Below are 23,583 nucleotides of genomic sequence, written 5' to 3'. Positions count from 1 at the left end.
GACTTTTTTTGAACTATTCCAACTGTGTATTTATACAAATGTTTTCTCAGATATGATCTCCTGTGGAGGTTGTCCACTCATAGCAGCTGCAATGTAATGAGTCTGTGTGGAGATACTTCATTTGAAAATTAGAAATCTGTAGCACCAAAAAACCCCCATTGTCCTAAATCCTTAGCAAGACTGTTCCTGCAGCAAATTTACAGCTTGGGGAAAAAAACATGTACTAAAAGCTCTATATTACTGGATTTACAAAGACAGAATCGAACTGTTTATTGAACTTGTATGACTAGCATTTAAAAAAAAAAGCACACCAAATCCCCAAATAACCCTTTAAAAATTAACTCCCCACAAATTACATTTGTCTCAGGACATTCTGTTTTATGTTATGCTTTATTTAGCCTTACTAATTTTTTTTTGTTCAATGTTTAAATGAAAAATGCCTTTTCAAAACAAAACATCAACTAGTTTAATTTTGGAAGTATTGGAAAAAATCCTCTTCTATTAAATATCCCTTATTTCTTTTCCTTTGTCAAAGCTGACCAAGTTTACAGGTAATATGCCTCCCCCGAAAGGTCCATTCTTCATTAACAATCTTTTATCTGCTCTGCTACATGCTGACACCTTTATAATCTGTGCCTCTAGAGTGAGAGGGTCAAAGTCGACCACTGTTTTCCAAGTGGCTTTTTTGCTTGGTGCCCAACTGAAACCCATCTATTCCAGAGGCTGGTGGGAGTCTGAAAATGTAACCCTATAAATGCTCAAATGGCTGAAAGTAAATATAAAGGAAAGTAAGTCGTTACAGTTTGTGCTGTGATACTCTCCTGTCTCATTATTTAAGATGGACTGAGGAAAAGAAATAGAAGCTGCAATGATAACAGGAAAATGAAGTGTGTACCTGCAGCTCTAATGATTTCTGCTGCCTGATGTTAACAGCAGACCTTGAAAGCCCTTCTGTTGTACTGCCACCTGGTGACGCTCGGAGAGGAAGGTGCCAACGCAAAAGATGCTCATTCAGAATGAAGACTGCCTATGTTACCGCTCAGACCTGCAAACTAGGTAACATCTGGAGCTGGGGCAGAGGCTAAAAGGCTGTAAGATACAGTTTCGTATTTATGGTCTGTATAGGCAAAATACATGCATGGGAAAGGAAGAGCTCTGAATATTTCTGGCAGGAATGCCTGTGTGGAGCAAAGGCAGGCTGTTTGAATTTTTCATCTTTATTCTCTTCTCATTTAAGAAAAAAAAAGTTTAATGGGAATGAAAAAGGATAAGGTTTTAAATAGAAATAAAAATACCACTGGAGCCTGGCATGGCTACACTAAGTATTATCCTAAATGCACAGATGACAGCTTTTAAGATGGATCCCCTCTCTGAGCTGCTCCTCCAGTTGTGCAGAATAAAACACAAGCTATGGGACTGACTTTGACCTTTTTTTTTTTTTTTTTTTTTTTTTTTTTGCACTGATAGCTTCCAATGTTCTGAATACAGGTTCTGGTACTAGTTTGCTACCTAGTTGGCATTAAGAGGACACAAACCTTGCAGATCACATTCTGAATGTATGTTGGTCCCAGACTTCTACAAGGTCAACTTCTGCTTCCTTCAAGTTAGAGCATCTGCACAATCCTCTAAGCGTTGCGTAGTGGCTGATGTGCTGAGATACAAAACAATTAAAGTTTCACCTCATGACTGGTATCTGGTTTTTAAACAGCTTAAGAACTCTTATTATTGAATAAGCCTTCTTAGACCTCCATGTGAAGCCTGCCATTCACATTTCCCTGCATAAAGAGAGGCAATTCTTCCAGGCAGCGCCAGCCCTGGAGACCCTGTGTCCGAACTGGCATCCTAACACGCAGCCTTGCAGGAAGGAATTGGCCGGGTTCTCAGCTCTGAGGTCTCCAGCCCTGGAAAGGTATTAGAGGGATTGCTATCTGACACCTAGCCGCTGAGGAACCTGTTGCACTTCCCTCTTGTGGTGAGCCCTCTGCAAGGTAACTACTGCATTCTTTTACCAGTTCCTCCTTTACTCCATGTGATAGCAGCCTCTGCTTCAAATTTGAAAGCTGTGCTTGCAAGTTCTGCTGAATACACTGAGCTTGCAAATGAACACGCAGCCAATGATTTGTTTCTTGTTACTCTGCTTCTTTAACAAAGTATTTCTACATGTTTAGCACTAGGGTTTATTTTCAAGTCTAATACGACCTCTCTGCTGAGCAGTAACAGCAATTTTGTGTATCCTTATAGGTGTCAAGTTCCTAGTGCAAAAAAACCCCCACTGATGTAGAATCTGGCTGTAAGTTAAGTAGAATCAAGGAGATTTTTCTTATTTACCAGCCTAGAACAGTCATCTGAACACCCTAAAGCAGTCCTTTCCTAGGAAAAAAGGAAACCACAGTCCCCAGGGAAGCTACTTGGCTTCAAGAATTGTTTTTTAAACCGGAGCATACCAGGTAGCAAAACTCCTGCTTTCATCAGTTTGTCCCCATTCCTTCTGTCCAGAATTTTCTATGACATGGCAAAAGCTAGCAACCAAATGCAATTGGCGTATTAGATTTGTAAATAAGGAATTAGAGAAGATACGTGAGTATAGTTCAGAGAGCTAGAAGAACAGTTGTAGAAAAGACAGGCTTAGCCATGAATAGGGTGTGACAGCTTGTTAAGCATGCTATTAGCTATTTGAAGGTACCTGAGTAGTTATCACTGTGGGAAAGCAGCCTTCTTGGACACATGCAGAGTCTTTCTGGGAGTGCAGCTTATAGGAGAGCAAGGTCACAGGAGCAGGATTTTATAAATAGACTTGGGAGCTGCAAAAGGAAAAGTAATAGTAGTTAGTAGGGGACACATCAGAGTTAAAAATGTCTGCTCTCACACTTGTGTTGCAAGGATTTTACTTAATTTGTTTAGCCTGAACTTCAGGCTCCCTATTTCCTCTAAGATGACGATGAGAGTTGCTGCAGGCTATACAAGCTACGCAACAGAGAACAAAGAGGGGTGTTAAACAGGAACTAGGACCAATTTCTGAAACTTAAGAAAGTGGTATTCTCTGCAGAGGTTTTGGTGCTTCTTCTGCAGAAAGTGAGAAAAGTAAATCTTCCAAGAAAATAGCTCTTGGTCAATGCGTGTTTATGTAATTGTATCTTGTGCTTTTGTCTGAGGCTGTGCCTGAGAGTGGTATTTTCTGGTAAGTGCTATGTGTTAAAGTCTACCTTTCTGTTTTGTAAATATTTGTAAAAAATTTCCCGCAGAATTTCTGTATCATGATCCTTTCATTTGACAACTTTTGAGTTGATTATGAAAACAATGAATTCCTGTGTATCCTGTAGTAGAACGTTAATCTGAGGTACAGGAGGGGGGAGAAATGGTATGCCATTATATTTTGCTTTAGCCTTTTGACTTCCTCAATCTCATTAGACTAACGTGCCTTCCAGTGTGGAGATCATGTGTTCAGCCAAGCTGCATTCAAAATTTTCCTGCACGATGTTTTTCTGGTCAGTAGGTGGCGTTTAATCAAAATAACAGCTTCCCAAAGGAACTTTCATATTTGATACTACTTTTTCTTCTGGGGAAGAAAAAAATTCTGATCATTTGATTAAGATGTTTGGTACTGACGCTTTCAAACAAGAATATTTTCACTTTTATTACAAACCATTTTTTAAATGTGGCTTCTTGTTTCTTGTGGTTTTGAAAGTTAATATTGTTTTACTAACTCTGGAATAATTTTGGTGGCATTTAGTTACGCATAGTTTTAAAAAAAAGTAGTTTAAAATTATTTAGGTTATTTCTGTGGTTATATAGTCCAGTGATTTCACACACACACAACACTGACTACTTTTAAAGGAGCCAAAAAAGATGAGCAAAGGGGGAGACTTACACTTGCTGTGTAAGGGTTTATAGGAAACTACTTCAGGATTGCACAGATTGGAAAAGGCTGAAGACCACTGCTCCAGTCTGACCTCTAAGATATAGACTCTTGGATATACTATGGTTAGTTCCTGTTTAAACAACAAAAGCATAGGAAAAAGTCCCATTTTTATTTACAGATTTTTGTTGACGGAGGGAATTTGTTCCAATTTCCAATGAGATGTTTTGAAATAACAGAATTTCATGTGACAAATTACCCTTATCACATAACAGTGCTGAACAAACCTTACCAGTGCCAAGGTGCAGGCTGGATGGTGGGGGCACAGAGGATGGGTTGCAGACTGCCTGGCCTTGCTCAGGTGGAAATGCCAGGGGAAGGAAATGGATCCCTTTCCTCAGACAAGTTAGGAGATTGGCTCCAGCACTGACACTGCAAACTGCCCTGTGTTTTTACAGCCCATCAGTCACAGTGCCAGAGTAGTCAGTGGTATAACTAGACCTCTCGACCCAGACTAAGAGTGCTTAGGTCCAAGGGATGCTGGCAGGCCATAGGCAGAGAAACGTTGCTTCACAGATATGCTGTCTATCTTCACCAGCTACCAATCTCATGGCTTCATTGGCATGAGCTCCATTTAATTTAAAGCTAAAGTTTAGTTACCTGTGCAAATGTACAAATATGCAAGTTACTTGACGATCTGGTTAGCATGGCCGTGCATCAGTATGTGCTGCCTTATTTCCTCAGAGGGGGTGGTGCTGCCTCGGGGTGGCGGGCCTGGGCAGAATGGCTGCTCCTGAGGGCCCCGGCCCATTGGGGGCTGCCTAGCAGCACCAGCAGAAGCTGGCTCTTGCTTTCCGCCTCCCCTGGGATCTGCCCTCCAGGGAAAACCAAAGAGGTTTTCCTCTTGTCCAAAGAGGTGGGGTGGCCTTCCCTGCCACCTCAGGCCTCCTCTCCTGTGGGGAGAAGAGCCGAGCTGCTCAAGCTCTGAGTCCTGTGGCTTTTCACTTTGGGGCCTGCTGCTTTTGTTTCTTTGGGAACATTTGCTGAGGGAGCTGAACGCCGCCTCCATTGTAGATTACAGAGTTTGGTGAGTGAAAATGATGGTTAAGCAGATGGTTTAAATTTTTGCATCGCTTTTCTCTGTGGTATCTCTGTTAGCTTCTGTTCTGCCATTGAAAAGAGGGGAGGAAAATGAAACAGAGTCGCTTCCCTTTATGATGTTAAAGAAATGAAAAATTATTCTGGGCACATTTTTTAATCAACATTCTCTTAAGAAAAAAGAAAGAAGATAGATGGATTTTAGCAGGAAAGAAGAGTGGGGGGGAGGAAAAACCCTGCAGCTAGCTCAACTTTTGGACACTTCACAATGTTGAAAGAGACATTTGTTTAACTGGCTTTTTTTCTAGATTGAAGGTTATGAATAGTGCAGTAGAGAAATGTACTCTCAGCAAAATCAGCTGCATTTTATTTCTTATGGCTACAAGGAGAGAAACTTGCTGAAGGGCGAAATGCAGGCTTTTTGGCAAAGCTTCATCCTATTTGGGTTTGCATTTGGGCTGAACTATCAGCCCCTCAGGCAATGGCAACTGCACAGCAATTGCCAGAAGACATGTTTGCTCTTGGTGTAACCAGTCAGCCCATTTGGTGAATCTAATGCAACTGAAATGTACTGCAAGTTGGGTTTCAGGAGAAACCTGTAGTAGCTGACCTCCAGCCTCAAGCTGGAGAAGTGCTGTGCTTCTAGCCATTCTGGACCACTAAGACAGCTCTGTGTGGGTGGTACAGTAATGTAAAGGCATGAAACGAGGTTTTTCCACTTGTGTGTGGAGGTTGGAGTAGCAAAGAAGACAGAAGTTTAGTAAGACTCAACATAGGGGACGTTATTTGATACTGTGAGATGGGTGGACCTTGTAGTTATCTCCAGATCCTTGCCTCAGGAAGCCCACTGTATGTCTGGCTTGGGTGGGACATCTCATCTCCACTGGGCTGTGCATGATCTACTTGAGTGCTGCCCCTGTCAGATGGCAGTTTCCAGTCAGTGTTGGTAGAGCTAGCTCCTGGGTCCAGGAGGTTGTTAGTGCCCTTTCTAGAAAACTTCAACCAAGGTAAGGGTTCTTGTGACCTAGGTGCCCTGCACATAGATGCAAATGCAAGTATGAGACACATGCATTTTTTTCTTTTTCCTGTAAGATTAGGGGGAAAAAGGACGAAGAAAGGAAGGATTTTTCTCTCTATTTTTGTAGGTGGAGGCACAGTGCAAGAGGTTGTTAATATAAACAGCCCAAACTGACAAAGGGAATAGTGGCACTGTCTCCTTCTACATAAGCTATCAGCTTGTCTTTACCCCTTGAGTTATTTTTACTACAGATAATTTGGTTACAGCTGTTTTGCTCCAGTGAAGCAGAGATTAAGTGGTAGGGCATGTTGAAACTCTGGACTTTCAGTCCCATCAGCAGTTAGTGCAGAATGAAAAAGAGAAATGGTGCTTCCTCTGCTGTGTGGATTAGAAATCTGCTACTGACTGTGTGGCTGAGTCCTGACAGCATCTAGTCAGGGAAGCACCACTGGATAGGGAAGGCTCCTGGGAAACAAACATTTCAGCTCAAACAGCATGAAAGGGCTGCTGCAGATGACCTTCTGTTTTGTGGTTTTAAACTGACACAAAAAGGGTGGAAATGGAGCACATCTAGGCTTGTTTCTGAGTTAGGAAAGGGAAAACAATTATGTTATCTCTGGGTTGGTATGAATATTCTCTTCTGTGTCTCTGCTTCTGCCATTCATCTCACTGCTGTTGTTTTGGCTAGATTGCAGCTGCGAAAGTATTGGCTAATAAGTGAGTGACCTAAGGCAGAAAAGTAGGGGATGTGCTGGCACAGCCTTTCGCAGGCTGTGTGAGCCTCCTCAGCCTATGCTCAGAGCTGCCCAGAGGCCTCGCAGCCATGCCAGTGCAGCACTGAGCTCAGCCAGACCTGTGCATTTCTCAGTGGGGCTCACTAAAGTGGCCAAATGTGACTTTTGTGGGAGCTGCCCTGGGTGTGGGTAGCTCAGAGTGTGACCTTGCATCTGCCTGGAAAACACCATGTAAATTATACTTAGTTTAGCTAATGCTTTCCAAAATCTGGTCAACTTATGGCTACTGTGTGTACAGGCTGGAGTGTTTTCCTTGGGATCTAAGGTATATTTCTAATGCAGCAGAGCTGCTTAATTCCTGGTATAATCTGTAAAGGGATGAATTAAACCCATGATTTTGCTGCTGCCACTATTTTTGATCTTTCTTTCAATAAATACATTTCCACAGTAAGGGATGAGAACAATCCTCTGGGACTGTTCTATCCCAGAAACATCACTGCATTGAGAACCCTGCAGTGTATCAACAATTGCTGTCCTGTCGTATTAACCCTATCAAACACTGAAATCAGTCCCTTCAAGACTTGCTGCTTCTACCTTCAGAAACACTAGGAGTCTTCAATCTGGATACTGCCCTAGCTTAGCTGGAAGAGAAAGTTTTCCTCCTGAATACTCTTTTCCAGGCATTTGAAGTAGATGTTAATAGAAAACAAATGGCTTTAACCACCTCAGGTTTCAGTCACTTTAAGGCCACAATCCCACTGATTCTCAGGGTCATCATAAAAGTCTTGGGCAGAAGCAGTTTAGGAAACACTTGAATTTCCCATGAAAAAAAAGTTTGAATTCCACCTCCCCTTAAAACTCAATTATAAAGCCTTTCAGATGAGTTATTAGGGAAAATAAAAAACCAACTAGACAACTGAGAAGTAGTCTTCCCCCAACCCTGTAGCTAATCTAGGCTCCTTTATGTTGTCAGTGAGTTACAGTACTTTGCCTCTTTGAGTAGAAAGGTCAAGGACTTAGCATTCATCTCAGCGTTCGAATGTATTTATTTTAAGAGTATTGCATTTGAGGAAGGATTCCAACTGTTGCCTGTCCTTTGGGCACAGGTTGCACAGTGGGCATGAACTTTGTGGTGCTGTGTTCCTGTAGTAGTTTTGTAAACCTTAAATTTAAAAAACAAATGAAACAACAATCTCCCCACACCCTCACCCACCTCCTTTCTTTGTGAATATGGTGGAGGGAAATACCTGGTTACTCTTGATACAGGGAGAAACATGCAATGCCTGCTAGGTTTGTGTGTAAACTGTACTGTTCTGAGCTGCTTTGGGAGCTTGGCAGGTCCTGAGCATGTGGTTCATTTGCTCTTCACTTCTGCTTTCCTCAGGAAGTGCGTGCAGCAGCTAATCAGGTGATTCACAGTGGAAAGTTTAAAGAGCAGAGTGGGAGCTGCTGCAAACGCCAAGATGCCTAGTAGGACAGAAGCAGCAACGCTCATTTCTCTGGATGTGGTTACTGACTGCAACAGGAGCTGCTGAATCCAGGAGCCCAGGTATGTCAGGAGACTTTCTGTGAAAGCAAAAGGAACAGACTGTTAACTGTTGAAGGAAACTGTGGTATTATCTGGAGCTGGTTTGCTGTGGTAGAATCATTTTCAAACAACAAAGGTTTCAGTCAAAGTTCATCCTAAACTGCAGTACAAGGAAGAAAAAAATCAGTGGTTTGCTTTATTGTTTAATGTAGGGATGATAGTAGTATTGCAGACGTAAGCGGTGTATCTGCTGCTGCTAGTGGAAACTTCTTAGATTTGGTTCAACTGCATGTCCTTATCTAATGAACTGCTGTATTGAGATGATCAGAATTGCCCTTGTTCCTTTGAACTTGTCGCAATTATATTTTTCGTGACTGACCAGAAGCATTCTGTTTGCTGTTGAGGTGGGGGCACTGCTTCCAGGAGGATCACATCTCAATACCCCTGCTTCTCTCTTGGCTGTAGTAGGGGTATATGCAAGTCAGAGAAGAAACTGTTCCCAATTAGAAACTTAGAAGCTACTTTTTAAAACAGAAAAAATGAAGAGTGGGTAAGTGAGGGAGAGCCTACGTCAGTTTTATAGCTACTTTTGGATTGCATGGAGATGCTCCTCAAACAAAAATAAAGAGAAATGAAGTTAAGTATTTGAAACTGAATTAATGATTTGTGAGGTGGTACTGCAGAAATGCTTTGTCCAACTTACATGTACTCAAAAAGTAAAAATATGCTTGGACAGATGAAGTCCTAGTGTAAATGAATGCAACTCCTTTGGTAGTAATAGCGTCACAGCTTCTTGAAACAAGCTGAAATGGTATTTATATTGCTGAAAAAGTAGGGGCCATGTCCTACTGAAATGGGACTTGTTCTTTGAACAGCTTTCAACCTTCTGTAAGCTGACAAGTCTTTTAAAACCACTGTTAATTGTATTTGGTAAACTATTTGTATTTCAAGGCACCATCCAGGTTAGGCTTTTATTGTATGAAGCACTGTGACAGAACTTGGGAATAGAGAATACCTTCCCCATAGAACCATAGAATTTACAATTAAATGAACCTGGCAAGGATGAGTAGGATATTGAATTTTGAAACTCGTTTTAATTCATTGCGGTCGTCCTGTTGGAGAAGATAAGTAGAGTGACATCAAAGTGTGTGGTGGGTTGACCCTGGCTGGAGGCCAGGTGCCCACCAGAGCCGCTCTCTCACTCCCCTTATTCACTAAACAGGGGAGAAAAGGCATAACGAAATGCTTGTAGGTTGAGATAAGGACAGGGAGAGATCACTCACTAATTGTTGTCATGAGCAAAACAGACCAAACTTAGAGAGGGAATTAATCTGACTTATTACTAGGCAAAACAGAGTAGAGGAATGAGAAAAAATCAACTCTTAAAACACTTCCCCCCACCTCTCCCATCTTCCTGGGCTCAACTTCACTCCTGGCTTCAACCTTCCCCCCATCAGCAGCACAGGGGGACGGGGAATGGGGGTTACAGTCAGTTCATCTCACGGTGTTTCTGCTGCCTCTTCATCCTCAGGGGGAGGACTCCTCTCATCGTTCCCCTGCTCCAGCATGGAGTCCCTCTCACGGGGTGCAGACCTTCAGGAGCAAACTGCTCCAGCGTGGGGTCCCCCACGGGGTCACAAGTCCTGCCAGCAAACCTGCCCTGGCGTGGGCTCCCCTCTTCACAGGTCCACCGGTCCGGCCAGGAACTTGCTCCAGCGTGGGCTTCCCACGGGCCGCAGCCTCCTTCAGGTGCCTCCACCTGCTCTGGCGTGGGGTCCTCCACGGGCTGCAGGTGGAATCTCTACACCCCCTCATCCTTCCTCCATGGGCTGCAGGGGGACAGCCTGCTTCACCATGGTCTTCACCACGGGCTGCAGGAGGATCTCTGCTCTGGTGCCCGGAGCACCTCCTCCCCCTCCATCTGCACTGACCTTGGTGTCTGCAGTTTCTTACATCTTCTCGCTCCTCTCTCTGGCTGCAAAAGCTCTCCCCCTCTAAGTGTTTTTCTTCTTCTTAAATATGTTATCACAGAGGTGCTGATTGGCTTGGCCTTGGCCAGCGGCGGGCCCGTCTTAGAGCCGGCTGGCATTGGCTCTATCAGACACAGGGGGAGCTTCTAGCAGCTTCTCACAGAAGCCACCCCTGTAGCCCCCCCGCTACCAAAACCCTGCCACGCAAACCCAACACAAAGTGTAAATGTTTTTGGTGGTGTTTTTAGGTTTGCCTCATGAAATATGTCAAGTATGATCACTAAACCTAGGACTGATTGGTTTTATCAGTCTAAACAGTCTAAATTATCTACTATTAGGCAGATAATTTAATAAAGGCAGAGGGAGCTCAAGGAGGAAGAACTGAGGTGATTAAGAGGGACGGAGGTAAGAGAGTAGATGGACAGTGTCTGACAGAGTGTTTGTTTTGAGGTCCTGTCATTTCCTGTGAGCCACAAAGAGGGAGTTTGTGACTGAATTGGGGGAGAACTAGAATTTGTGAGATAAGATGGTTCATAAAAGGAACAAGCAATGCCGCATTCTGCTTGGGTCTGTTATGGCATCAGACAGCTTTCCTGGGAATCGCTGTTTTTTAGTGTTTAAGATGATTGACTGGCATGATTTTAATTAACAAATTTATCTTGGCTGCCAAGGAAAGGAAGGGGGTATAAAGAAGTATCACACAGTGGATTTTGGAGGTGCTGAGAGCCGTGTGTTTCTGATAGTCATCAGAATCCTGGGTTTTAATAAAAAAGGCTATTTAATGAAAAGGCTATTAGGAGAAGGAAGGGGTCTGATATTTAGTCTAATATGCTTCTTGTTGTCTGGACAGTTGGAGCAAATAAGGAGGCAAATTGTAGTACTTATTTTGCTTTTGGAGAGTACTTTTGGAGAGTAGAGATTTCTATGTGCACTCCAATATCTGACATTTTTTGCAGATACTTACCATAAAAAGTGGACCAAACACTGACATTTGGTATGAGACTCGATTGTGTTTTGGTCAACTATCTTGCAGTGAGACCGTTCTCTGATAACAAATTATTTTAAATGCGTAAGTAAACTTCTTGACGTTGGTGACAATTGGGATTTTGTATCTGCGTGGGATCGTTCTTTGGACTGCGGGAGGAGTTAATCCCAGGTAAATATAATTAAAATGTAACTTAAAAAAATCATGCTTGTTCACCCAGTAAGCTTTTAGTATCAACGTTCTGCCTGTCCCTCTGCCAGCTTTGCTCAGGCCTTTCTTCCCTTTTGTTTTATCAGTCTGAAAAGGCGTAGCCAGATTGCAGTGTGATTTCACACAAGCTTCATTTAGAACAAAAGGGAAAATACATTAGTAAGTTCCACTTCCTCTCTGTTACCTGACACTACTTTCTGAATGATAGGATTAGGTTTATTTGATATATTTTCACCTTCATATCTTTTAATCTTTTATGTAGACTTTACTTTTTGTATCATTGTGATATTTATAACTTATCAAAAATGAAATAAGCTGTTGGTTGACACTGAGGATCAGGACAAATGGTGGAATATAGAAGAGAGCCAACATATATGACCTTTTCAAGATACCTAAGCTATCCTTAATACCAAATATACTTGAGTGCTGGACCCTGTGATACTGTGATTGGTTTAGAAAAATAATTATCCTGCAAGAGGAATAGAAAATGCAAAGGATTTAGAAGTCCAAATGAAATTGTAGATGCATGAAAAGGCTATTAGTAGAAGGAATATTTAAAGCAGATAGTGCAAGTGGAGACTACAGACTAATACTAGAGGTCTGACATTTAGACTAATATGCCTCTTGTAGTCTAGACAGTTGGAGTAAATAAGGAGGCAAATCGTAATCCTCACTTTGCTTTCATGTACTTCTGGAGATTAAAGATTTCCATGTACACTCAAATGTCTTACATGGTCTGTTACAATTAGGTCTTCATTAATGAAGTTGTGTGTGCATATCTGGTTTTAATAGTTTCTGTGGAGAGGGGAAGAAATGAGGATACTGTCTTATGAAGTCTTTCATTACATAGATACATAGAGTGAGAATTTTTTGAGTGACCAGCCCTGCCTTTGCTGTGCCATCAGCAAGAAAGGCCTGCTAAGTAAATTATGAATAGAACGAGAGAAAATTGGTAAACACATTTGGAGTGCCATTCAGTACGGTGCACTTCAGTGCTGTTGATTGGTTGGTCACTGACCTTCTGAGGCCAGAGTAGGTACTTCATTTCACCTCTCCATGCCTCAGTTTCACCATCTGTAAAATGCCTCTGTAAAGGATTTCAGGCTTCTCTATACAAATGACCAAGGCAAATGTAGGCACTGGAACTGAGTTACTTGTTATTTAGCATTGATTTAGGCTTAACAGAGTAGCTTCCAAGGTGAGAGATTTCCCTTATGAAGAGAATGGTGCCATTTGGGATGCGAGAGCAGCCTCATTGAAAAAGTAACTCTGAACTATGTTCAATGAATCCCCTAGGACAGTACCCAGGCTTTCTCAACACACTGTACAGCTTCACAATAATTCAAGTGGGCCAAAATCCCATACCAGGGCTAAGTATAACATATGACAAATGTAACTCCCACACAGTCATGAGGAACAGTCTTCCTGTTTACTCTGTGCAGATAGTCATCACACTTTTTCTGCTCACAGGGCTGTGTTGTCTTAACACAGATAATTAAAGAAAACAACAGCAGTGAAACACAAAATGTTGTTAGGGTAGGAAGTTCCAGATTGACATCCCTGGAGACTGATCAAAATTTCGTAGTCCTCCATCTCCTAGTGAAGGATGGAGTATGGGTTGTGGTAGAATAAGTTACCCTCTACTGTAGTGTGAAGGATCAGCACTTGCAAACAAGCGTAGGTGTCTGCTGGGACCTTCAGCTTGCTGCAGGTGGTGTGGTGCACAGTGACAAGATAATGTTGGCCTCTTGATCTCTGCAGTATGGAGCTACTGCATGAGTGTGGAAGTGAAACTGGTTCATCTAGCTTGGAGTGGGCAGCACGCAAGCAGTAAGCAAGCTGCATAGCTGATGGATGGTGAAGGAAGATAATACCAAATGTAGCAATTTCTAAACTAGGTTCATAATAGTCTTTTTTAAAATTTATTTTAAAGGATGTATGTATTGGTAGTGCAGGAGATCTGACTTGGTTTTTTTAGTTACATTTGCTTTTTGACATTTTTATTGACAAGCTAGAATGGCAATCAAAGAAACAGTGTAGAGAAGAAACCCATTTCGGAGAAATGAAACTCTGTTGGTGTTTTTCTTTGAGGGGGTAAATGATGTGCTAAAGATTCTTCTAGGCTCTTAAAATATAATATATTTGGTAAGTAAAGCTATGAGCTATGGTCATCTTGATGACAACTCCCCAAATGCCTGCCCACACTATGATAATTTGTGCGTCATATTTTGAGTAGTCAGACAATGTTCTAGACAGCAATAAGCATATGGCTGATTTTGATGGACACTGGAGAAGTCTGATCTCCATTGGTGTACATGTTGTCATTGTGTAGATGCTGGGTAGCAGGGTGAGCTCACAGAAGGCTACGGCAAAGGAGTAGAGTTGCTGTGAATCCAAGGCTGTGTCAGTGACCTCTCAGAAGTCTATGGATGAAAACAGAGTTGGAAAGTAGATGAGAGGACTTGGGGTTCAGATGAGGGTACCAGAAGAATTCATCTACCTATAGTGCAAGATGGACCCATTGTAGGTTCAATTTGGTGGAAATGAGGCTGCTAGAAACACCTTGCTCCTTCACTGAGGCATATCCATTTCAGTTTACAGGATCAGCAAAATGGGTAATGTTGTAGTGAAAATACCTCTTGTACAGACCTGTACATCTGCAGGATAGAAGAACTGAATGTTGCTGCCTGTTTGGGCCAGCACACCCATGTGGGGAATCCTTGGCTTTTTCACACAGTTCCTATTCCAGCCAGTGCTTCAACCCTACTTTAGGTAGGGAATGCATAAGAGATGTGCAGCTTAGTTTAGCATCCATACTCAATGAAATGTGTAACATGGCTCTTGGGTAGTGCTCTTCTGTTGCAGATCTGATGATGGTAGTAGTTATGACTTGTTTTACAATTGGGGTGACTGAGTATAGGGAGAGGATCAGGCTCAGTGGCTAAGCTGGGGCTGGAATCCAGATTTCCTGCATGGTTTACCAGTTTATCCTGCCAAAACCCAGAGGAGTTCTGTAGCATGTGCACATGTGTCTCATGGGAGAGAGCTTGTTTGTGTGATTGCAAGGTGGTAATGCTCTTATCCAGTAGCAGAGTGCTTTGCCATCAGAATTGGAAAAGAGTCAGTAGCTGCCAGTGTTTCCATGCTTCTAACGTCCCCAGCTCCAATAGTTAAGACTGTCAGGGTCTAGTTCATGGGACAGTTGGCTGGTAAGATATGATGCTATCTTTAACTTCACATCTTGTTTCAGCATGGACAAAGCAGCTGAACTCATGTGGCAGCTGGAGGATTCAGCTGGCAAAGCAGGACAGCAAGAGCAAAGCCCTGATGATGGAGACAAAGCAGAAGTATCGGGACAGCCTTCAGACAGCAAGGACAAATCACCGCAGAGCCATACCCTCAAGTGGGAGACTCTAAGCAGACAGTTTGTAGAGTATGAGCAGGTGGCTCCATTTCTCATCCCAGAGGAGCAACAGAGAAGGCTGCTGGACTTTCTTCCCCTCTTCTTAAAGGTTTGTTGTCCTCATTGCCTTTAGTGCAGATGCCAAGGATGTAAATCTGAGTTTCTGTTGTTCTATCTGTTCTGTGGTCACCCCAACTGCCAGTGGAGTTAATTGGAGCATGATCCCTTTGTCTAAGTGATAATTACTTTTATTCCATTGGGAGCCTGGGGAAACAGTTTCTTGTCCTCCTTTCATATAACCTATCTGCTATGTTAGCATAAGAAAAGTATATGGGGGAGCACTGCTTTACTTTCATGAATGGCTAAATTCTATTCTTGGAGTCAAGGGATATGTTGATGAGACAGGCAAGTTTCAAAGTGAGTACCCTGTGAAGAGGTTACTTCATGTCTGCGTCATCTATTGTATTAGGTAGTGGGAGGCTGAGCACAGTTTCAGTCTGGGAAAATGTGGTTGTGGCATGCAGCCAGCTAGGGGAAATGCAGGGGTACAGAATTAGGATGGATGGCAGAGCTTAATACTGAGAGGAGTAGAAAACTTGGCCCATTTTAAAATGTACTGTGGCCATGTTGTAGTACAGAAGAATTGTTTTTCTCTTGAATTACCTTGGGTATTTATGGGTATAAAATCTGTGTTTTTACACTGTCTCGCTATGTAAGCCTTTCAGAAAGAAAAGGTTCTTTTTGGTGAAACCATATTTTAATAATGGCATATTTCAATGATCTGTACTCTCGAATTTTCAGTGTTCTTGAGTGACCAAACTTGGATCCATCTGTTCCCTACCTAGCTGAGCTGATTTTCTAAAAAGAAGTCAGTGGGTAGGATTAAAAAAAAAAAAAATTAATGACATGGTGACTCTGTTTATATGGAAGCATGTGGGACACAAAAAGTGTCTCTGTAGTGAGAGGGACATTTTGAACTGTGTATGCAGGGAAATCACTATGCTCAGGGCTATGTAATCTTTTGTGTCCATGACAGTAAAGCAGAAATAACTTCCAGATAGTCATAAACATTTCACTCAGCTGGATGGAGCATGAACCTGTGAATCTTGTAAGTCCTGGTGCAGAGCAGGACTTTGAAATCGCTGTAGATGCATGTGTCAGTTTAACAGCACTGAAGCAGGTCACTCATTGGTGTCAGTGTGAAGCAAATGAGTTGTGGGTAGGATCTGGTGATGCCTATGGTGAAGACTTTGCTGAGTTTTAGTACAAGCTTGCCCTGGTCTGGGGCAGCACAGACAAAATGAATGGAAGAGTCTGAAAAGGCAGTGAGCGTACAGCCTGGAGTCTCAGAAGTGGCCTTCTAATCTAACTGGCCCTACAGATATTTTATGATTGCCAAACAAAGTTTTCACTTTTCACCACTTCCTCTCAACTTCTGGATTTATTTGCATAGAAGCATGTCCCTCCTGAACCAATGACTATATTTGAGCAGAAGAGCTGTTGCTCTGTGTACATCCCTGTCACTGAAAATGAATAATCTCTCTCTGCATATGGTGCTACATGTGCTGGGGCAGGCTCAGCTCTCCTGGGAGCTCACCACTGCTTTATCAGCTCACAAAAATTGTGTTTTTTGCAAAGGGGCGGAGTTCCTCAGCCTACAAAAAATGCTTTTCAAAGTCAGATCAGGACTGATATTCTGACAGATTTCTCTGGAGGAGCACCTTCTTATTCCATGGATCTGCTTTTTAAATGTCTTGCTGAAAATTGTACTGTTCTTTTTCTGAGGCAGCACAGCAACACGATACAACCTTTTTGCTTGTAGCAGGAGCATCTATTCTGCTTTTCCTAGAGCTGTTTTCAGACCTCCTGTCTTCCTTCCTCTTGAAGCTCCATGGAAAACATACATCCTTAATGCTTTAAGGGTATAAATTCATCCCAACAAAGATAGGCTTTGCTGTGGAAGATAGTCTCTTCAAACTGCTCCCATCCCCTCTCGTAAGCAATGTGTTGCAGGCCTTTTGTGAAATTCTGCTGCTGAGGTTTTCCTGCCTCAAATTTACGATGAAATTTAAATTTCCAGATATCAAGGTTTCTGAGTTCTTTTGTGGCTTTAGTTTTTTAATACCATATGGTTAATATGAAGTAAGCAAGTCTTGGTGAGATAAGATTATATAGAACATCTTTAGATTTGCTGATCATTAACTAAGTATGAATAGCAAGAATGCCTTCTATATGAAGGTCATTTTTTGGAGTGAAACTTTCAAAGAACTGAGGAAGTTTTTGTTACTGAACAAAGGCGATGAAAGCTATAAAATCTAGAAGTCTCAGGAATTAAAAATTGGACAGAAAAGCAGGAGATTGCTTTTGTCATGACACATGAGAAATAAATGTTAGTATCAGTGGGTCAAAGGACAGCTGTTCCCCAGGAGGCAAGCTGAGTATTACTAAGGGACTGGCAATGTTGTGCATATGCATACCCACCATGCGTTTCCCTTCTGTAGGGCTAAACTTCACATGCTTTAGGGTTGTAGAAAGTGATTTCCTGAATTACAGTAACGCTTGCAGAGTGGATTTAAAATTACTAAAGGATATTTTGGCTGCAGAATATATTCAGAATGGAGATGTGAATTTCTCATTAGCTTAACACTTGATTTTGTGCCCTTTGAGAGATTCTTCCCCTTTGCTTTTCTTACATGCATCAGTGGAGCTTTGCAGTGGTTTGTAGGCATTTAGGTTCAAATGTGTGGCTAGAGCATTTTGGCATTGCATCATTTATTTATGAGTACACTGTGGAGGATCTGGCCCTTTAGTTTTGACTCATCATGTCCTTCCCCATATGACTTTTACTCCCTTCATGTACCAGCCTTCTGCTTTGTGCTCAGCCCCTGGGCTGGCTCGGGGAAGTGCATCTCAATTTGAGTTGTACATGTTATGAAGCTCTTACAGAAACTACCTCGCTTCCTCCTGTTTAATAGGCAACTCTGCATAAGTCCTGTCCCTCCTTGGAGGATTTTTATCTCTTGCTTTTTCTTTCCTTGTTTGATCACACAGATGCCAGTGCATCTCTGTTTTTAGAGTGCTTTAGCTCTTACTCAGTTGGCTGGAGGGAGGGGGCACTAACCAGAAGCCGCCTGGGGTGTGGGGGTTCGTTACTCACTTATGCTCCTTGATGTAGGAGGAAAATGTTAGCCATCTGCTTTGTGATTCAGGCCTAGACTGGGAGTCATTTTAATGTGCCCTCTGTGTCTTCCTTCTTGGTACCTCACAAAGTATCAGAATGTTCTATTACATGGCTGGCTTTTGAGCTAGCATCTCTCCATGAAGCATGGAATAGGAAGGACAGATGGCAACAGCAGACACAGGGAACTTGTGGCAAAATCTTAACATGTAGAAACAGGCTTAAGAGGAAGAAAGAAAATCAGATTACATTGATAAGATATTATCTGAGTTTCCCTTGAAGGCAGACATCCTGGAATGGAGTCAGGCTGATATTGTTCCAGATACAGATCTTTTATAGGCTGAGAGATTAATATGGAACTGATTAGGTCTGTTCTTAAAGGAGAGTATATTCTAGAGGTTGGTGTCTGACCCACAGGAAGATCACCTGTAAAATCAAATCAGAATGTTAGTGGCCTGGTCTGTAGTGAGATAGACTAGCTAAATTTGTGGATGATGGTAGCATTGCTATGAACCTTTGATTCTTGTTTTCTGCTTGTATGGTCTGAACCTCTAAAATTTATCCTGCTCTTTCTGTTAGCAGAAGAGTGAGTATAACAAGTCCTTTCTGAAGTGTTCAGAGGGTGTCCCTCTTTGAGGCAGAGGGGCAGGAATCTATCACTCTTTTCTTCTAAAAAAATGTATAACTTAATGAAAAACATTGTATATTCTTAAGTGGCTGTGGGTTTCTTGTAATTGTGTTTGCCCAGCTTGCTTCTGTTTACAGTTCTTCCTTCGCTTCTGCATCAGAAGTGGAGGAATTGATGGATCTTGCCTCTGCAACTGAGGATTTCTAAAAATAATTTACGGTCAAAATCTAAAAAAAAAAAAACCCTAGCTTGTTTTTTTAATATTGTTGATTGAAAAATAATTGATAGGTACACTGAGCAATTGCATTTTACCCTTTTGTAGCCCAGAAAAATATTGAGTGGAGTTTCAGAGGTCAATGCAGTAAAATTAAGTGCAAAAAAAAAAAAAAAAAAAATCAGGTGCTTGTCTGATTGCTGATAGATGACTGGCACTTTGAGGAAAGAAATAGCTTGTCCACAAGCTGCCATCAGCAAAGAATGAACAAATAATTGAAAGCAATGGTAGGGAAGGAAATAATGATAGTAGAAGATCTTCTTTCACAAAGAGTTGCACTGATTTCTTGGCAGGCAGTATTATGGGGTGTCTGCTCCAAATTATTTTAGGAGAACATGTGTCTTATTATTTTTGATACCTTCTTTTCATCATCTGGCCTTACAGCTTGATCTTTGAGAGCTTTTAGAAGGAGGAGACTTTCGTAAAGAAAATCAAGGTTGCTGGGGACAGAGGAGTCTTAGGCTGGTATTTAGAGATGAATGCTGCATTGCTGCTAGTACATTGATGTGTGTAGCATTGGATGTTCTATATAAAAGTAATCATACCTGAGTCTCAGATGTCAATTGGGTGTGATACTATTAGTCCACATTTTTTTTTATTGCTTTTGAATTCTTTTTTTCCCCCAAAGTCAAGGCTAAGAAACATTTGAGAGGGGATCTGTTTGTGAGAATCAGAGCAGGGAACCATAGAGTCTTTCTATTGTTCCTCTTGTCAGTTTTGCATTGAATTGCTTGTCTGTTCTTGAACAAGTAATTTATAAACTTGTTTATAAATTGTTTATAAACCTCTATACATTTGTTTTCCTTGTCTAGCTATGCATTTAAAGTCCTAAATACTGTCCTATTTAGGGGTGCTTATTATAGCATAGGAAATGTTTAGAAATCCTAATCTGGTAAACTCATTTTTGGAGAAGGATATACTTTTACTGAAAAATTCTTGGACAGCTTGGACAACCTCTTCAGGGTACGGGGTCTTCATGTTGTATTTCGAAAGGGTCTAGCATGCTTTTTGATACAAAGAATTAGTGACACAGGGGCTATGACAATCATTTACATTGTTTTGATTATATTCAATGGAGAAAATGTAAATGCTCTCTAGTAGGTGTATTATGTGATTCAAAAGGTAGTTCCAGGTTGACTTCTTTATCTGTAGTGTCAGGCTCCTGCCTGTCTGGCAAATACTGCTTAATGGACTACACTGGCCGGGGAGGGAATTTTGCAGGGGAATGTTAGCTTTGTTTATATTTATTAGTACTTCTCAATCTACCAAAGATATGCTATATCAGAAAAACTTAACAGTTACACTTGGATTTCAGGCCTGGGAACAGTCTGCTGGAGTAATCATATTTCCCAACATTCAGCTGTTAGCCAGTGAGGTTTCCAAGCTTCTGACAAAAGAAATTAAGAGGAACCTCAATGGCAAACCTGCAGGTAATGATCCCATACCCTATCCACTGGATCAACTTATTCTGGGAATGTACTGTCATTCAACTGTCCTCTGTGCTTACCATGCGGGTAAATAAAAGGTGAGCAGGAAAAGGCAAAGTGTAGCAAGCCAGGTCTTTTAATAGGTATGATCTAGCACTGGGTTTGGGTGATTGCACTGAAGATCTGGCCTTGTATGCTGTGCTGACCTTGGTTTTGGAACTTTTGTAGCTGGAAATGTATAATATTGCAGCTATGCAGTAAAAGAATAGGCTACATACTATTCTGAGGAGCTTTCTTTAATGAGAAAAATACTGCTAGCCACACACGGATTTCCTGGTGGCTGTTGTACATTCGTCGCACTGGTCAGCTGGCAGACTTCATGAACTGATCTGGTATTTCCAGTGAAGCCTGTCAGTTTGAAACATGTACTTTACATGAACTGACGTGAGCCTGATGATCGATCAAAACCCTTTTATGTCCTTCTATTCACTTCAGTGGACTCCTGACAAATTTAACAAAATTACAGTAGCAGAACTGTTAAGAAAGGATCAACACAGCATTTTCACCTTTCATAAAAGAATTAAACTTTAATGTTTTTATGGCAACAGAGGAAGCTCGTCTGGCTTTGGAGCAATTGCTACAACAGAAAGGGGAAGCAGAACATGGCCATTTGCTCCTGAAATCGGTGTATCTGCTCTCACAGACTGACTTGGTAAGAGAAATGACTACAAAGGGGTTTTTCTGTTTTATCTTGTTCTGGTTTTTTTACTTTTTATTTCAAAGAATCTGGGTAAGCCACCCCAACAGTGGAACACCTAAGTCTCATAATATTTGCGTTATCCCCAGTGCTCTGTGCTTCAGCCTGCCCAGGGTATAAAGTCAGGGGACACACCACCAGGTTTATAGTCTGGGCTTTTCTTAAAGAGGGAAGTAAGTGCTCTCTGCTTTCAGATACTCTTTTTGTTTTGATCATCAGGCAGCTGTTTTTCTAGTGTTCCTCTGATTTATCCGCCCCCCCCCCCCCCCCCCCCCCCCATTGTGTATCACTGTTCTTCAACCTTTCTTTGTCACTCCAGCTTACATATCAAAAAGATGACTAGTAAGGATCTGTCTGTCTGGTAATGCAGTGGTCAGATTGTCCATCCTGATAGCCTCTCACTTTGAAGCATTTCAAACAAAGCACTTCACAAACTCTGCTTGTACAGCCATCCTGAATGCAGACTGGCATCAGTATTACAGCATGCTGATGGGCATCAGGGATGTGTTTATCCCTGACATTGAGCTAGGCAGTTTCTCATCCTTATTCAGATACATGAAAATAAAATCTTATGATCAGCTTCTAGTGGACATTTTCTGTGTTATAAGGAGCTCTCTAAAATTATATATAGCTAGACACAGCGTGAGGTTTGTATTTTTCACAGATTTAAGACATTGCTATTTTTTGTGGCGCACACACTCACAAAACTTCGTATCACAAACCTCACTCTTCTGTTTAATTTGCTGCTGATTTTTGTTTTGATTATTGTGTGCCAAGCAGGCACACTGGGACTTCTCTGTAAGTTGTACATAGCTGTAGTAAAGATGGGAAGAAACAGTTGAGAAACATTGTGGAGAAAGTCTCTTGTATTCATACAAGCTACAATTAGCAGTGTGTCTAATTATTCAATATGTTAGAAAAGCAAAGGTATTATAGCTAAATTGCTGCTATGCTGGGTCAAGGAGGGAGTGGAGAATTCATGCTTTTAACATACCAGGCCTCTATAACTGCAGGGTGTCCTGTGAACTAGTTGTAAATGCAGCACTCTCTGCCCCTGGAATTACTGCTATTTTAGCTGCTAGTTAGTTTGCAGGTTGTGTGCTTTATTGACCAGAGGTCTCCTTATGCAGGACATAGTAAGTATCTCTGTCAAAGCTGTAGTTCAGCTGGAGTGAGAAATCCTGGGAACAGCTATGACCACACATGGTCAGCGTATTTACTTCTGCCAAGTGGATTTGTACAGCCATGCTATATGATTGCCACGCTTCTGTGCTCTAGAGCACTTTTAAGGATAAAATGCTCAAGTACCTCTTTCATCTGCCATGACTATGCTCAGTGTGTAGAAACAAAGGAAACTGTGGGCAGCTTCTGGAGAGTCTGATTTTTATTTTCCTTATTTAGAGAACTATGTGGAACATCATTGGATCTGGCCTTCCAGCTGCTCTGATGCAGTGCCTGTACCTTTTCTTTACTTTTCCTCTGAAGAAAACCATTGATGATGGGGAGACAAGTGAGGATGACACTCAAACTCAGGAAATGCTTGTTAAGGTGAGATGTGCCTCTGGGAGTTCATTTGACCTGAGTATTCAGATGGTCATTTAGGCTTTTAGCTGGTAATTGATTCAAGCTGCCAAAAAAAGGAGTAAATTTGACTGAAAACTGTTGAATGAACATCAGGAGCAGTATAAAACAATCTGAGGTGATGCCACTATATCTTATTTTTTTATTAAACAAAACGTGATTTTTTAAATGGGGAAAAAAATCCATTGAGAATATCCTAGTGGTAGTTTTACTTGTTCATTTCACTGCATCCTTTCTCCTGGCATTAGTATTAAACTATAATCCCCCCTCAATGGATTTTCGTTCATCTCCCAGATATTTCTAGAGGTGTTTATTGTAGCTGATGCTTGTTTGCTTTTCAGATCATGCTTAACATGTACAGAGAGGAACAAGGTGTAGAGGAACTTCTGGCAGCTGATAAGCTTCAGTCATTAATTATAGCAACTGCTTCCCTCTGGGACCAGTGTAGCTGCTCATGGAAAGTACCTACAGGCCGTGTGCTAAGAACAATTTCAAAGGCTCAGACCAAAAACAGCATTGTGTACCTACAAGGTTTGGTTTAGTAATTTGCTTTCTCCTTTCTTCATAGCTCCACTAAGAATGAATTCTCAAGAAGAGTCTCCCTGGTATAGATTTTTATCTACATCATCTGATAGTCAATCAACTGCAAAGCACGGGCTCTTGGCTTTCTAGACAGGAGCTTTATTTAGTACTGATAGCCATCTGGAAACTGAAGTTTTTCTGTACAAAAAATAAAGTTACAGGCAAGAGCCAATCCCACCTGATCACACTAATGTACACAAGGGCAAGGTGTATTATGTTGGTTTTGGTTTTTTGTGTGACTCAATGTGTGAGCCTAAGGCTCATGTATGCTCTGAATATGAGATTGAGGGCACTTCCAGAGGAACAATATCTTTTGGGACAACATCATGATTGGTTAAGTTACATACTCATTTC

The 23,583-nt window shown here is 41.6% G+C and overlaps 2 protein-coding genes across 9 annotated transcripts in view; one reads left to right on the top strand and one right to left on the bottom strand.

Annotated features, from left to right (window-relative positions):
* ARHGAP22 (Rho GTPase activating protein 22) overlaps positions 1–2,851 on the bottom strand; it is a 159,933-nt gene extending 157,082 nt beyond the window's left edge. For 2 of the 3 annotated variants that reach the window (XM_054832040.1, XM_054832042.1), the window contains exon 1: positions 2,684–2,851. In XM_054832040.1, the coding sequence (XP_054688015.1) occupies positions 2,684–2,726 (43 nt within the window). In that variant the 5' untranslated portion in view covers positions 2,727–2,851. Of the gene's footprint in view, positions 1–1,535; positions 1,652–2,683 lie in introns of all 3 variants that reach the window. The other variant, XM_054832044.1, reaches the window with a different exon arrangement.
* Positions 2,852–3,025: 174 nt separating this feature from the next.
* Positions 3,026–23,583, top strand: part of WDFY4 (WDFY family member 4) — a 153,077-nt gene continuing 132,519 nt past the window's right edge. For 5 of the 6 annotated variants that reach the window (XR_008577881.1, XM_054832026.1, XM_054832028.1 and 2 more), the window contains exons 1-7: positions 3,026–3,178; positions 8,091–8,255; positions 14,650–14,911; positions 20,198–20,312; positions 20,918–21,021; positions 22,468–22,614; positions 22,989–23,178. Coding sequence is in view for 5 of the 6 variants with exons in the window: in XM_054832026.1 (XP_054688001.1) it covers positions 14,651–14,911; positions 20,198–20,312; positions 20,918–21,021; positions 22,468–22,614; positions 22,989–23,178 (817 nt within the window). In the remaining variant the exon portion in view is untranslated. Of the gene's footprint in view, positions 3,179–8,090; positions 8,256–11,160; positions 11,361–14,649; positions 14,912–20,197; positions 20,313–20,917; positions 21,022–22,467; positions 22,615–22,988; positions 23,179–23,583 lie in introns of all 6 variants that reach the window. The other variant, XM_054832027.1, reaches the window with a different exon arrangement.

The sequence above is a fragment of the Grus americana genome, chromosome 7 (genome assembly GCF_028858705.1).
Source record: "Grus americana isolate bGruAme1 chromosome 7, bGruAme1.mat, whole genome shotgun sequence".
NCBI lineage: Eukaryota > Metazoa > Chordata > Aves > Gruiformes > Gruidae > Grus > Grus americana.
Note: the sequence above shows the minus strand (reverse complement) of the source record. Positions and strands in the feature narration are given on the sequence as shown.